The sequence below is a fragment of the Tachypleus tridentatus genome, chromosome 3 (assembly GCF_004210375.1).
Source record: "Tachypleus tridentatus isolate NWPU-2018 chromosome 3, ASM421037v1, whole genome shotgun sequence".
Lineage (NCBI taxonomy): Eukaryota > Metazoa > Arthropoda > Merostomata > Xiphosura > Limulidae > Tachypleus > Tachypleus tridentatus.
In genome coordinates, this window is record NC_134827.1 from 8,919,788 (window position 1) to 8,936,340 (window position 16,553).

General features: G+C 33.6%; 1 protein-coding gene across 2 annotated transcripts in view; it reads left to right on the top strand.

Moving 5' to 3' along the window:
* Nucleotides 1–2,129: 2,129 nt before the first annotated feature.
* Nucleotides 2,130–16,553, top strand: part of SMSr (Sphingomyelin synthase related) — a 34,862-nt gene continuing 20,438 nt past the window's right edge. Inside the window, exons 1-3 of one of the 2 annotated variants that reach the window (XM_076492801.1) lie at nt 2,130–2,305; nt 3,781–3,985; nt 13,953–14,189. In XM_076492801.1, coding sequence (XP_076348916.1) covers nt 3,818–3,985; nt 13,953–14,189 — 405 coding nt within the window. In that variant the 5' untranslated portion in view covers nt 2,130–2,305; nt 3,781–3,817. The other variant, XM_076492802.1, reaches the window with a different exon arrangement.

The window sequence follows — 16,553 nt, forward strand, 5'->3', positions numbered from 1 at the left end:
TTCAAAGGAACAACAAAAGCAGTATCTCTGAAAGGTGCGAAGGATGTTTACTGTGAAATGCATGAAACAAGCCAGTAGATGTTTAGTGAAGTGTTTCTTCTCATGAAAATTTTGCTTGTATGTCCAGTATCCAGCTGCGAATGTGAACGCAGCTTTTCTTCATTAAGACGGTTGAAGGTGTGGTTAAGGTCAACTATGTCTCAGTGCCGCCTCAACCTTGTGACAGTTTGTAACACTCACAAAGATAAGGTCGACAAGATAAATATAGAAGAGCTTATGAAAAAATTCATAAACAGATCATCATAAAGGAGGTCTACGTTTGGGAACATGTAGACTAGAGGACTAAATGAATCTTACTTCAATGAAAAGTATGAATAATTATGTGCTACATTGTATTGATGTGTAATTTTAATTATTTTTATCAAACAACATGAACAGTTTTTCAGTAGATATAAACTTATCAAGGGTAATTACTAATTTTATTAATATTTGAAAACGTAATTCATGGAATGAATGTTATTAGTAACCTTGTCAAGTATAATGGCCATCTTTTATACTGTGCAGTGTGCAGGAATAAATTCATGTGGCAGTTAATTTGTGACACATTTGTCTTTATTCTATTAACATTTTGAAAACTGTTAATAACACCTCACTTATACAAACCTACATGGAAACCTTGAAGTATCGTGGCAACAAGATTACTCTGTGATTGCATGTTTACAACTGTCAGGTTCACGTAATTATAGATTACCAATTTGCAAATTGAACAGTCCACATAAGTGGTTGCAAAAATCATCCCCCCCCCCATCGGGTGTAAAAAGTCTACGCCCCTGCTTGACTGTATGTAATGACATGTAAAATAAGGTAAGTAATGCACATGGCATATTTCCCATACGCGAAAGTCTGCATTTGTTTTAGAAATATGTATTTATGAAGAATCTGAATGTTATGTGTAACATTTTACTTTTTCTAAGCTAAGAGAAAAGAGAAACACGGTACTTTCAGGTACTTCATTGTTGCATTGAACTATGTTTAAAGCATGTATTTTGCAGCTGACGTTATGAAAAGTGATTTGGAGGGATGCTTGTATCAGAAATAACACATTTATGTTTATTCCATTTCGTAGCTGCCTTTAATTACGTGAATTTCGAAAATGGGGATCAAAATGCACAATAAGATCAAATATAAAAAAGAAGCAATGAAAACATTACTCATTAAGCTCAATATAAGTGTATCCGTTGATTAGGGTATACCCCATTGGCTCAGCGGTATGTCTGCGGACTTACAACGCTCAAAACCGGGTTTCGATACCCGTGGTGGGCAGAGTACAGATAACCTGTTGTGTAGCTTTGTGCTTAATTAAAAAATAACAACAAATTATGATTAGGGTGCTGGGGATCAAAGATTTGACCCATGATATGTTTCTGAGCATGCTCCATATTTTCAGGTTGATTAAGAGTAGCCGTGTGTGATGTCAGTTGCTACTAGTTGGTAGCTATTGTTGCAGTTCAAAGAACTGCAAATTTCGTAATTCCCTAACTTGTATAAAACGTGTCTTTATTCAAGTATATTCTGTTAACTGTTTCTAAGTGCTGTATGTATGAAAGTGTTCTGAATGTATAATTAATGACATTCTCGCATAAAAGTTGTAAACTTGTGCTAATCCTCGAACCTGGGCAATTTCATATATCACAATGATTTTTCTGTGAAATAAATACTTCCTAGATTTTATTTCTGTGTCACACCTTTTCTTTTTAAAACTACAGCTAAGATGTACGCGTATACGATCTCATTATTGCATGAAAATGACTATTTTCATAATTACCTGTTCTATTTATCCATACTTTATTGCTTAATAGCTTATAATTTTAATTTGTTTGTCGTTTTCTACCTAATGCACAAAAAAAGAACAAACATCCTTCCTGTACTTACTCGTTTGGTTAGTTTAATTAGGAAATGCATTTCAAAGCATTAAAACTAATTCAGTAAACACAGTTTAAAAACTGTTTTTATTTCACTCCGCATGATATCATGTAATTATACTGGCGTGATTTAATAATTAAATTAATATCAACTTTTTATTTTTTTAAATAGAAAACAACAGCTCGTTTACACGTCATTCTTACGTGCATCGGAGGGGTGGGGTGAGTAGGCTGTAACTAATAGTGTTGTTAGTGAATCTTAAACTGGAGCGGTAATTTAATACTAGAAAATTTCTGTATATAACCTTAATCACGTTACTTTTTATATTTTTTTAAGCACTTCTTTAAGTGGAATTGTCTGTTCAAAAGAAGGAAGGAAAAAGGTTAGAGATGCTACGTTGAATTAAGATTAATATATTAAATTAGTAATTATTATTAGTTTAAGTTTAACGTAGCTTTGAAATGAAAAGAAACGTGTTACTGGGCATATTGATATAAGATTAGAAAAGTAATAAGGCTGAAAAGGTAATAGTTGTTTGAAAATGTTTTTGTGATAAAGGTTTAATTTTATTATATAATTGTACTTGTCATGAATACTCTTCTTAAACATTCTATCTGTATCAAAGAATATAGCTGTGTGTGCTTTATTGCAAATATACAAAATAATAATTTTGAAGGTCTAGGCGTATATTAAAGAAAGTTAAAACAGCGTATGAACTTAATCATTTGTAAGATTTGAAAACTATGCTTAGGAGTATGAAATATTAGTTTTACCACAATATGAAGATAATACTTGAAGAGTAAATCACTAAAGCCAGCATGCTATTAATTCTGAGGGCTTTCTTGAATAATAAATATCCAGCATTTTAACTTTTGACAGATGTGGATGTGAAGCTATTAAAGTGTGCATAAAGTATGGAAAACTTAAGTTTATAATAAAATATATGGTTACTTGTTTGAATTATTAACCACAATTTATAGATTTAGAGGGGACGAAAATGTGTTAATGAAGAGAAATATTGTAATTGGTTGTTGACATTATGTAAAAAATTAACATCCTTTTTTCCCTACACCTGACTTTATACTGTACGTATTGTAACTAACATCTTAAAAGTTCATTTGAAGCATTGGCCATTTTTTATAATAAAGTATAGATTAGATCTAAGTTTTAGAAATGAGCAATTTCAGTGTTTGTTTTTTCATAATTCAAATTACAACACTACTAATAGTATTTATTCAGTATTTTGTGTGATGTTGCAGTTCAGAAAACTATCCCATAGCATTGTGTTTAGGTTCTAAGCTGTGTGAATGGTTTGAATTTGTTTTAATGGCTTTTCCTCTTTTCTGTAGTTTAATTAAAATGGTGGAGATGCAACCATGACTGTAAATATATGGACATATAGTTTAGTTTAACGTAATTTGCTCTGTTATCAGTTATTCCTAGAAACGGAAGTGATTCACTGTATGAATATAATTGATTTAACTTTCTAGATTTTAAGCAAAATATTTTCTGTATGAAATAAAGTGTGTGATTGGTTGGCTGATGTACATTCATACAATATGATACTGAAATTTATTTCAAAAATGTTTCTTCATATTTCTTGAATTTAATAAACTGGATAGTATGAAAATAATTGTATTTTTGAGTTTTATTTGTTTCTAATATTTTTAATATGTATGCACAGTTATTCTTAACACATTTAATAAGGTCTTCATGATTCAGAATGATCTTGTTTTATTTAGCCTTTGGCTTACTGTTCATTTTAATTACCATTACTAGAGATAATTTCACAAAGCTACTTTTCAATTAAGGAGAACAGTGTGTATTTTGCTTGAAAATGATATTTATTTATTTCAGGAGAATACAATTTGATTTCTCTCAATGGAAAGACAAGATGACTAGCAAGGCAGGAGACTGGAATGTACGTCAGGTAGCAGAATGGTTGGATAAGAATGGATTTGAAGCATACATTCCTCTTTTCTGTGATAAGCACAAAATTGATGGAAAAGCACTTCTTGTCATGACTGAATTAGACTTGAAGCAGCCTCCTCTTGAATTACAGGTTATATACTTCATTTATGTCTTTTAGTTCAGCTTTTCCTTATAATCATATAATCAGTGTTGATTCTGGGTTCTACGATTTAAAGGATCATGTCTCATTGTGTTAAGATTAAAAGGACATGTTGGAAATTTTGTGGGACAAACTTGACAGATTTTCATAATTAAAACCAATACTTTTCATATTGAAAATTAAGAGATGTAGATTTAGTTGATGAAATAGTATTGTGATAGCACTTTGATAGTTACTTCTACATTAGCAAATTATTACATTTCTATAACACTTTGTGTTCTTCCAAAGTGAAATCTTAAGTTGTCAAGTTAATAGAAAATTTTAGTGTTTAGGTTATTCTATAAATTAAGTAGTTTAATTTTAGTTAATTATACAATTTATAAGTAAACATGTTGGTAATAGAGAATAAAATACTATCATTTCACTATTATTAGAAATGTGATGACAAGAAACCCATTTGAAGTAAAAATGTATCTCAAGATGGCTGAAATGAATATTTAAACTTTTATTAAAATAAAGTTGAGAACAATATTTCAACCTTCTTAGGTTATATTTAGGTCAACAAAGAGAGAGCCTACAACTGACTGTTGCCAGGCGTGTGTCTTTGGGACAAAAGAGTAAACATGTACAAGATTGTATGTGGCATTGCAGTTAAATGTTAGGTTATTAATTAATATAGGTATAAAGATGTTCCTTTATATTGGTTTGAGTTGTATAAGTAGTGCTTCTTTGATTTGAATTGGGTTATATATATTTCCTTACTTAGTATCTGGGTGTTTTCTGTGGTTACAATGTTTACTTGATTTGCTGTGTTCAAAAATGTGTGAAGGTATTTTTCATGTTCTTTGAATCTGGTTTCCATTTTTTACTTGATTCTCCAATAGGGAAGTTTTTGCAGTTGTTGCATTGTAGTTTATAAATAGTGTTGGTGTGATGTTTGTCAGTGTAGTTTTTATGTAGAATGGACTTTAGTTTCTTACCTTGTTTTTGAATAAACTTGGTGTTTATTGGAATGTTGTGTTTTGTTAATTTTAATGGGTGAGCATAGTTTCATGGCTGTTTATTTGGTTTCTTAATATGTTGAGCTGTTTTGTTTCATGTGTTGAGTCCTGGGGAATTTATAGTCCAGTGTGGGTCATCCCCCCCTGCAGATTTCTCTTTTGAATTGTGTATAACTTCTTGTAATCTTGACTTTGAGAAATGCAGTGATGTTAGTTTTTTCCTGTTGATAGGTGAACTTAACATTAGGGCATGCAGAATTAACGTAGTTGAAAAAACTGTGTTTTGTAGCTGTGAATTCAGCAACTGTATTGTCAACATGTATGTACCAGTATAGTGGTGGGTATAAGGCTAAATTGATTGCTTGAGATTCATTGTCATAAAAACGTTGGCTATAACTGGTGACACAAGATTGCCCATACTTAGGCCATTTATTTGTAGGTACTTTTGGTGGTTGAATGTAGTTAATTTTGGTGGTAGTGAATTCTATAAGGGTTGCTAATTGGTTGCTGGTGATATGTATCAATGGGTTGGGGTCTTGGATATAAAGTTCCAAAGCTATCTTACATGCATCAGTGGTTGGGACTCCATTGAAGAGGGAGATTACATCAAAACTGGCCATTAAAGTTTTACGATTAAGTTGATTAAGAAAATATTTATAAAGTTAAGAGTCTTTGAAAAATGAGCTGGCTGATATGTGTTTAGAAAATGCTCACTCTGTGTTTACTGAGGTTATAGTTAAATGATTCATAGGCCAACATTATGGGTGGTAGTGGACAATCTGGTTCTATCACATATATTTTTGTGGGAAAATAACAAAAAGTGAAGTTACTATTTAGCAGTGAGTTTAGTTTATTAGTATATATTATTTTTGTTTGTTTCATTCTGGTTGCTAGATGGCAGCAGAAATTATTCTTTTATAATGATTAACTTTTTATTGCACAAACATATCTACCAAAACAATTCAGTAAAATAAAAGAATCTCAATAAAAAATTCAAGGTATCGAAAAGATCAAGTTTCATTACAACTGACAGATCTGTGTACATGTTGATGCTTGAGTTTAAATCTAATTTCTTAATTGTCAAAATTATATTGTGGTATACATTTCAATTTTCAATGGGACTGACCCTGGCAGTTTTGTGTATGTGTAGTATCACATTTCACACTCTGGGATCTGTATAATGTTTTCACTGTAAATTGACGTGATACCAGCATGTGGTGTAGTTGATTGTATACACATGTAGTGAGTTGGGATGAAGTTGGAAGTTGTGGGTTCTGTAAGTATGCCTGTAATGTTGATTCAGTGCTCTGGACCACAAGTACCATCTTCCAAGGAGGAACCATTCCCACTTCTCTTGTTCCCAGTGTAAAGCTGAAAGTGACTATACATTACCATTGAATTATAAAAATAAAACAAATTCATTTATAGATCTACTTCAATGAAATTATTTAAAAAAAAAGAAATAGGGGAAACAAGTAATAAATAATAAAATACAATAATTATGATGTAGAGATGGTATTGCAAAAATGTACAGAAATGAGAGATTGTAGAATACACAAGGCCATATAAAAATCCCCTGAAGCAGTCAATAAATATTGAGTTAATCTTAAACTTGTGGTTATTGGCCACTGTAAAACTGTACAGTACTGTTAAGTTTAAGGGCTTTTATCCAAAGCCAAATTCATGCAGCTGACTGGAATTCAACATTTAGTTGTAGTTATTTTTGAAAAGACTTTGCAACTTGTGTAGTTATTCTATACATGTTTTTTGTCTTGATTCCTGCCTTGTTTCTGTATGCATTTTGACATTGCCATCCCCTACGTCATAGTTAATTTTTACAATTTCTGTGTTTTATTACTTGTGACTATAGGATTTCATAGGAAAATGTATCTTTACTTGAGGGAATTTAATCTTCCTGATAGTGTTTCCCTCAAGTGAATGTAATTTTGTTTCATAATTTCTATCCCAGTATTACAGAAGGGCTTGGCTAAGTTGGTTGGTTGAAATATTTGGCATGTAATGTTTAATTGAAGGTGGAAAGTAATGCATGTGGGTTTTAATTATTGGGATGACAAATTTAATACAGAAGAGATTGCATTCAGTTGGATGAATTAAAAAAAAAAAGATATTGGCCTAGTAGTAGATAAGCTATCAAGGCATTACTCTGTTACTAATTGTAAAGTTAAAATAATTTTAAGCTATATTTATAGATATATTAATTGCATTCAAAATGAAGAAATTATCTATACAGGTAACTTGTTAGACCTTATTTAGAATGTGGTATGGTGGTGTTTTCTTTATGCAAGTATTTTGACTTGTTATAAAGGTATAATTAAATGTATATTCTATGCATACTCATAATACTATAGGACAGCGTATCCTAAACTTTTTCAGTTCAAACAATGTGTTTAGTCCAAACAGATTAGTATCTATTTGAAATAATAATGCACATAAATTGTAAGTAAAAACAATTATTATTCCATTTTTAAATAACCACAATTACTAATGGGATGTGTTCACCTGTTGAGCACTGCACAGCTTCTCAAACCTTGGAATCAGATTATACACCACCACCCTCATTTCCTGTTCTACATTGATTTTTGTGAGGTACTTGCTTTTTATCACAGCAACCGCTGAAACCCAGCTTCACAGAGATGTGACGTCGCAAATGGAATTAGGATTCGCTGAGCTTTTGCACTTCACAGCAGATATTCATCTTTTACTGATCTCTATAACTCTTAGTTCCATGCTGCCAAATTTTGTTTTTAGTTTTGTCACAAGACAGCTCAATAAGATTTTTTTCTGTGGAGGAAATCAGATGGGGCCTTAGCTTTGAATGAGTCTTGGATCCATGCAAACTTATCTGTATCTTCTGAACCTCGACACGTTTTCCAGTATATCCTCGTCCGTGGTGAAATCCTGCCTGCCACATGGCACAGAAGGCTCAAAAATGGGCCTGGGATACTTTCTGTAGATATCCCACACTTTCAAACCACATCGCTTTCCAGCAGACCTGTGCACGTACTAGGTGGGTAAGACGTCAAAGCCAGAAGGAATCTTGGTTAAAGTTCACAACTGGCATATCTTCTACCACCAGTTCCAAGGTCATATGGAACAGGGTTCAAAAGGTCAGTGGGCACTACAATTCTGTCTCCCTCTCAATCTTACTCTCTGATGGCCAAGAGGTAGTTGATATCTGGAGCATTGCCGATACTCTACTCTAGGTGAAAGCATTTGCCGGGTATCTAGCACTTCTGCTTGTTCCTCCACCTTTTTGGCCATCAAGACTTGGGCAGAGCATTCACCTGTTTCCTTTAGAACTCACTGTCTCTATGACTATAATCGTCCTTTTACACTGTTGGAACTGAAACTGGCCCTTCATTGGTCTGGCAGTATATCTGTTGATGTACCAGATGATGTGCAGTACGAAATGCTGCACCATCTATCTCCTGCTTCTCTTGATATTCTTCTAATTGTTTTTAATCAGATCTGACAGGAGAATGTTTTTCCTAATGCCTGGCACCAGGCTATTATCTTACCTTTCTCTAAGCCTGGGAAAGATCCCAGGATTCCTTCAAACTACTATTCAATTGCTTTGACGAGCTGTTTCTGTAAGGCCTTAGAGAGGATGGTTAATGCTTGTTTTGTTTGATTCCTCGAATCAAACAAGCTCCTCTTGCCCACCCAGTGTGGGTTCCAACGACAGCACTCCACCATGGACCGCCGGATTCAACTGGAAACGTCAATCAGAGAAGCCTTTCTCAAACGACAACATCTTGTATCAATGTTCTTTGACATTGAGAAGGCTTATGACACAACATGGAGATATGGCATTTTGCAAGACCTCCATATATATGGTTTGTGGCCATTTACTCATTTTTATAAAAAAAAATTTTTAATGAACAGGAAATTCTAAGTTTGTGACAGTTCAACACTTTCCTGTACTTTTCTACAGGAACTTGGAGTCCTTCAGGGTTGTGTTTTGATTGTCACACTTTTCAGTATAAAGATTAATGCCATTACTGAACAACTCCCTCTAACTGTTGCAAATGGGCTCTATGTTGACAGCTTTCACATCTCATGTCAGTCGTTGAACATGAGATATGTTGAGCGGCAACTACAAACTGCCTTCGATCGTGTACTGAAGTGGACCATGACAAACAGCTTTAATTTCTGTCTCTCTAAAATTGTTTGCATGCATTTTTGCTGCCAACAGGGTATTTGCCCTGATCCTGAACCCTATTGCTCTCAGGGACCACAGGCAGCAAAACTTCAAGTTCTTGGGGCTTATCTTTCACCGTAAGCTGACCTTTATACCACACATTAAGCAGCTATGGGTCAAATGCACAAGAGCACTGAATATCCTCTGTGTCCTCTCTACTACTGGTTGGGGAGTGGATCGATGTTCTATTTAAAAATATATCATGCTCTTATTCGATCGAAACTAGACTATGGATCACTGGTCTATGGCTCTGCCAGACCCTCGGCCTTAAAGATGCTGGACCCCATTTATCATCGAAGACTTTGACTCTGCACTGGAGCTTTCTGCACCTCCCCAGTTCATAGCTTATACGTAGAATCTCGTGAACCTTCTTTGCACCTTTGCCATTTGCAACTGTCTTTATTCTTTGGAACTTTGTTCCTTACCAAAGCATCCCACCTGGGGTTGTGTTTTCCTTCTTTGGTAGACCATACTTCTTCAGAACAAACGATCTTCCATTGCTCCTTTTGGCCTTTGCATCCAGGCTCAATTGGATGAATTGGGTTTGTCCTTGGATAACATTGCAGTATCCACTGGTCAGCCCATGCCACCATGGCTTATTACAGTCCCCAAATGTGACCTTTTCTTAAGTCATCTGAGAAAAGCAGATACTCCCGATTTACTGAACATCTTTCAAACAATCTTTCCATTCCAATTTATACGGATGGTTCCAAATCAGGTGACTGTGGGCTCTGCCATGGTTTGTTGCAATTTGTTGGTTGGGTGCAGACTCACCTCTACAGCTTCTGTGTTCACTGCTGAACTGTATGCCATTTCTCTTGTGCTGGATCATATTGAAGCTAAGCAGTACTCCAACTGCACTATTTATACTGACTCGCTTAGCTCTCTACTGGCCCTCGAATTGCTTCACATTGGTTCACACACTGTTCTCACTGATATTCAAAATCGACTGGCCCATTTCTCATTAACATCTACTTCTATCCAGTTTTTCTGGATACCAGGCCATGTTTGTATTCGGGGGAAGGAGTTTGCAGATGCTGCAGCTAAATCTATCTGCTCTGGCATTATCACCACTGTTCCTATTCCATACATGGACTATGGTCCTGTATTCAAGGCTCAGCTTCGTGCTAGTTGGCAGCTGACTTGGAGTGAGCAATGCAAAAACAAGCTTTTCCAAGTAAAACCCTATATTGGACTTTAGCCGTCTTGCTTTTGTAAGGATCGGAAGGAGGAAGTTGTTCTAACTAGACTACGCATTGGTCATAGTTTTGTAACTCATTGTTTTCTTTTAACTGAAACTGATGCACCAGTGTGTAGTCTAAGTAACACTCATTTTACTTTCTTGCCATGGTTACGACTCTGAACGACGGCACCATTTTAACACTGTTCGATCCTAAGGTTTGTCCGTAACATTAGACAGTGTTATTGGTGACAGTGACTCTGACCACCTTGATAAAGTTTTTAGTTTTTTAAAGGCCATCAATCATTTTAATGTCATTTAAGTGTTTTAAATTTATACATTAAACCTTTTTAATGTGGTTCTCTTTTAAGAATCACAATCTCTCTAGTTTGATTTGAAAAACAGAAAATGGCTGTAACATTAAATAACTTGACACCAGGACTGGAAAGGCCAAATTCAGGTGACTAACGCTGCTGTTTGAACTACCCTTTAGTCATCCTGGCGAGTTATTACAATTTTGCTGCAAATCTTTTAAAACTTTTATTACTTTTTGAAAATGGCTATAATGACACACAACCCAGGACTGGAAAGGCCAACTTCAGGTGACTGATGGTGGTTCTTGTACTTACCTGTTAGTCTTCCTGGTGGGTTATGATAATTACCATTATGCTACAGAAATTCCTTTACAACTTCCCTTACTGTAGTTTCTCTCTTAACATTGCAGACTGGTTTTCAACATTGGTTTTATATTATTTACGTTTTTACATGCTGTTTTGTTTTACCTTTATTTCCTTTTATGAATTTTACTACATTTACTTCACTTTTATCTTTTTACTGGAAGTTTGGTGCAGATAGTCTTGCTTCTTTGTGCCATAAAACACTAAATCAACCAACTAACTGTATCTTCTGGAAGGTAATTTTCATACAAATCATTGAGCTATATTAGGTGCTCCTCAAAAACAGATTTTAGTTCATGGTTCAAATTAACTTCATTATATGTAACAAACTGCTGCAACAGGGGAAAATAGTCTTTGCTATCATCTTCATTCATTTTTTTTCTCCATAGTAGTAACTTTTTTTCTGAAGGCTGAAATCTTCTCTGCAAAATTCAGAATGTGCATGTTGCTTTCTTGCAGAGAGAGGTTCAAAGCATTTAGTTTTTCAAAAAGATTGCACAGGTATAGTAATTTTGACAAATCAAAATCCAAGAAGTTTTTAATACGTTCATCGTTATCTTCTTCGAAGTAAGAGTAAAATTACTGTTGTAATTCAAACATTTGGGACAATCCATTCCCACAGGAGAGCCATCATGAGCTACAGTAGTACAACAAAGATGTGTGCTCAGGTGCCTCATCCTTGCACAGTTTTTTTTAAAACCCTTGCCTTCTGTGGTTGAGTTTTTATAAAGTTCACCACTTTCAAAACACTTTCCAGGATGAGATTCAGTGGAAGACTCAGGTGCTTTGATGCAAGGACTCCCCTGTGAATTATGCAGTGGGTTCACAGTATATCAAGAGCTTTGCTTCATATGAGTGCCTGCAATCCTCCATAACAGCCAGACATAAAGCAACCATCATTGGTACAGATGCCAATGCAGTTAGTCCAGTCTAAGTTGTTTTCACACACAAGTGTTCAGGATCTCAAGTCTTGAGCCTTTGTACCTGCAGTAATACTTTTATAGAAGAGAAGGTACTCCATGATTTTGTCACCATTCACAAACTGTGTGTTGCAAATCAAATGAGCATCCTTATTACTATTTGTTTCCTCACCTTCAATTAGTTTCACGACTCTATATGCCACCTTGTAGGATGCTAGTAAAGCATTGCTTGGTATTGATGCTTGTTTAAAAAACGTACCTTTTTTGTTCTTTCAATTCTTTTAACTTTCTGGTCATATAATCATGGGATTTACTCGCCATGTTAGGATGATTGGTTTTTAAGTGTTGTTTTAATTTACTTGGAAGCATGGACTTTGGAGCCAAAACTTTTAAATATAATACACACTGCAGACACTCTTCATGATTGGCATCTACTAAAGTAAAACCCAAATCTAGATAACTATCGTCATATTTCTGATATTTTCATTTCTTTACAACTTTGCTACTGGTGTGTGGTTCACCATCCTTTTCTTCACTCCCATGCTTCTTAATGTTAAAAAAATCCTTCCATTTTTATGCACAAGGACTAAAAATTAATAAAACAATTCACTGAACTTTGCTTGACCTTGCAAACACTTGATCACAACACTCTTCAGTTATTTTGATTACTGATGGATCTAGAGAGTCAACCGGTATTAAAATACAAAATCTAAGAAATAAAATTCGAGAAGTTACTGGCATAGCCAAAAGTGCAAGTAAACAAAAAAACATATCTCCAATGTTTGAGAATGTCATTGATAGGAATGTAGTGCAATCTAATGTTAAAACTGTTAACTATCTTGAGCTAGTAGTTTGCGCAGTGTCCGAGACAGATGACAATATTGCTGTGTTTCCCACAAATCTGAAATATGCTGCAGTGCCTCTCTGAGTTTGCCACAGTGTCCACGGTGCACAGTTTAGGAAACACTGCTATAGGACACAGATTTAATAAGGAGAAGGGATCAGAAGGGCTACAAGGTGATGTGAGGGTAGATAAATATTTGGGATTTTGCAGACAGTGATACACTGGGGCTGAAATTGAACTGAAAATGTGGGAAATGTTCAATGAGTTGTTAATTTAATAAAATGTGGAAATTGTTTTTATTAGTTAACTTCTTACTCCTTCACTTTCAAAATTTAGTTCTGTAAATTTGTGATTTACTTGCTGCTTGCTCTTGATACAATTTTTTTTTTCCTGTTTCATCAAATTTTGAATTTTATCAGCAACTTAAGTTGGGTAAAAGTTAAATAATTGTAAATTCATATCTGTGTAAACAATCTTGCTTGTTAGTTTTGTTTTTTGAAGCAGAAAATATAATTTTTCAGTTTTATAATTTTTTATGGGAAAGTTTAAATGAAGTAAACCATACTGCACTGATTTCTAGTCCACATTCTCATTTTACTAATGGCTATAGTTGAAGAAAGTTTGGTTAAAATCATCAAGCATTTTTAACCTACCAGAAAATAGTTCTGATACTACATAAATGGTAAAAAGAAGGAAATTATGGCATAAAAAATTAACACACGCTGTTTTAAACTATTTCTTTTACCATTTAATTTCTAGGCTATTAATGCATAAATTTCATAAATTTATCTTGGTCCCTTTAAAATATAAAATGAAGTCTTCTGATGATATTTGCTTATTTTGTGTTGAAATTATTAAAATGTTTCTTATGCATGTTTTTTTCAATTAATTTCATGGACAATTAATAGTTTTTACAACAGACACTAAAATCTGTTTCAAAATTTGTAAAATTTATTTTATACAGGTGTTAATTGATTTATACAAACTGAACACTTACTATAGCACTGGTTTAAGATTGATTTGAGCTAAACAATGGAATTATTTGGTTATTTATAGATCAACAAAATAACCTGTTATTATTCACAGCTAATATTCTGTTTTTGTTTTTTTTCAGGTTTTAGGAGATATAAAACGATTGTCAATTGCTATCAGTAAGCTAAAACGGTTGAACCAAGAGACACTTGATGACATTTTTCCACTCATGGATCAACCTCCTTCTGTCTTGCCATTCAGTTATCAAGGAAGAAGTAGAAGACGACGAAGACGATACAGTAGTGAGTCTCCGGAGCACTTCATCCCACATAGAGATAATAGTACAGAAACAGATGGTGTTCAAAGTTTTAATAAAAAGGTAGATTTGATGTGTAAACTGATATTGTAGTCTGGTTTACATCATCTTAGTTGTTAAAGCATATTCTCTGAAATAAAATTCTAAAAGTTCTTAAAATATGCCAGTTTGCCTTTAGTTAACAGTCATATTGTTTTATCTTTTTATGGAATGTTCTCACTTTGTTATTATGATTACCCTCTGTCTTGTGATTTTGTTTCTTTTAGAAAATTTGTATATTAAATTTGTTTCTGAAAAAGCTATTTGTCAGCACTGGAAACCCTGAAAAACCAGTAGTTTATTATCAGGAGGTTTTAGAATAGTTCCTGAAAGTCTAACACCATTGTTGTCATTGTTAATGACAAGCTTTAAAATTGTTTTATCTTGGTTTTGAAAACAAAAATGGTCTACAAATGTGACTTTAAAATGGAAGTATGCTGACTTTGCAACAGAAGTAAAAAACTGTGCACCTTCATCTGCCAGTTAACAGGTGTGACATGACTGTTGGATTGATATAATTAATTGTTATTATGATTCATTTTTAATAATTTCATATACAGCATGCATACTTACAAAAAAAAAATTTTTTAGCCTAACTTTGTTGCTTTCTGGCTAATTTTTTTAATAAATAGTGAGAGATGCAAATCCAAATGAAAATAGTATAATACAATGAGTACCATAAAACTATTGGGTTGAGGAATAATTCGTGAGCGTTTTTTCAAGTTAAACAAATATATTCATAAATGAAACGCTTTCGCAAGATATTTTATGTCATTTGGTAGATAATTTTTTGCTCTAATAGATGGTGTGTTTGATTTTCATATGTCTTTAATTTTTGCTTTCATTTTCAGCTCATTAAATGGACTGTCAAGTGGACAAAATCGAGCATTTTCAACACCATCTGCTTTTCGCATTTAATTTCTTGCAATTTCGTTTAAAACAATGCATACTATATACCTAGGTATTACATGAAATAAAGTATCATAATAAATGTTTTGGGTGTAATGTGTTCATGCATTGAAGTATTGAATAGTCTTGCACGTAATGCTTGAATGAAATTATTTAAAAATGCTCACAATTATTCCTCAACCTAATATTTATGAAATAGTCAAATATTTTCCATTTAAAAGCATCTTGTCAGCTCTTACCTAAGTCACCCGTTACTTGTACAGATTTATTGGAATATTATGGGCTCTAGTACTGCATGTTTTTGGGACAGTCAGGGTTCTAAATAGTTTCATGATGTATATTATTAATATTGTCATTAAATTTTCATTTGGTTTTTAAGTTTTAAAACTGTTAAAAATGAGACTGTTGCAGATGATTAAAGTAGCAGGACAGCTAGGCCTGCTTCTAACTGGAGGTTCTCAGATCTTGCATTTTGATGCATATTTCTTAATGTGTTGCAAAATAAGGGAAGATACAGACTTGCACACAAAAAATGTTTAATGGCAATTCTAGTTTAAAATAAACAAAAAATATACTATAAAACAATGAACAGCTATCTAATTCACAGTTGAACAATTAATCTTGTTTTTGTGTGTGAAAAAAGTAAAAAGTGAAACAAGCAAAAGTAATGAAGTTTTTAATAGATGAATGAGCTCTTCCATACAACTTAGGCTAGAGTATGAATGAGAAATCTGACACTGTTCCACAGTTAAAAGGCAAAAAATTAGGTTTTCACTTTAAGTTTTGGAGTTTTTTGGGAGGAAAACAATAGAAAAATATGCTAATCTGTTATGAGAACCTAAAAATAAAATTCTCCCAACAACAAAAAGAAAGTACTACCACATGGGAGGAAAGCAAGATAAACAGTATCTTGCTTACCCCCAAATGGTATTATCTTGTTTCATGTTTCTTATGCTTTGGAGAGCAGTCATCTTTCCACAACTAACAGTTGTCATCAGGTAGTGAAGGCTAATATAGATGTTCTACATTGTGGACTTGAACACCCACATCTTGCTCTTCTAACTTCTATTCCATTTCATTATTTTATCATTATTAATTTTATGAATTTCCTCATGGCAAGTGGAGGTCGAAACTGACAGATATATCCCCACCACACCTGTACTGTAGTTAGGCACCTTTCAAACAGCAAGGAAACAAGAAATAAAAACAAATGTAAACTGTTATGAGCTTAATGCTATTTAGGTTAAGTGTAATTTTAAAACCTGAAGTAATTTTGAAAAAAAAAAAAAAAAGGAAATTGATTTATTTTCTGTGGTGGTGTCACTAGGTCAGTTTGAGCCTGTATGGCATTAGGGTAGAGAAAATAACAATTGGAATATAAATTCAAAACTATGGTGGAAAACGGGTATTTTTACTATACATTAAAATCATTTTGCACACAGTTTAGTCAGATACTGAGTGAAAATGAATGAAGTAAAT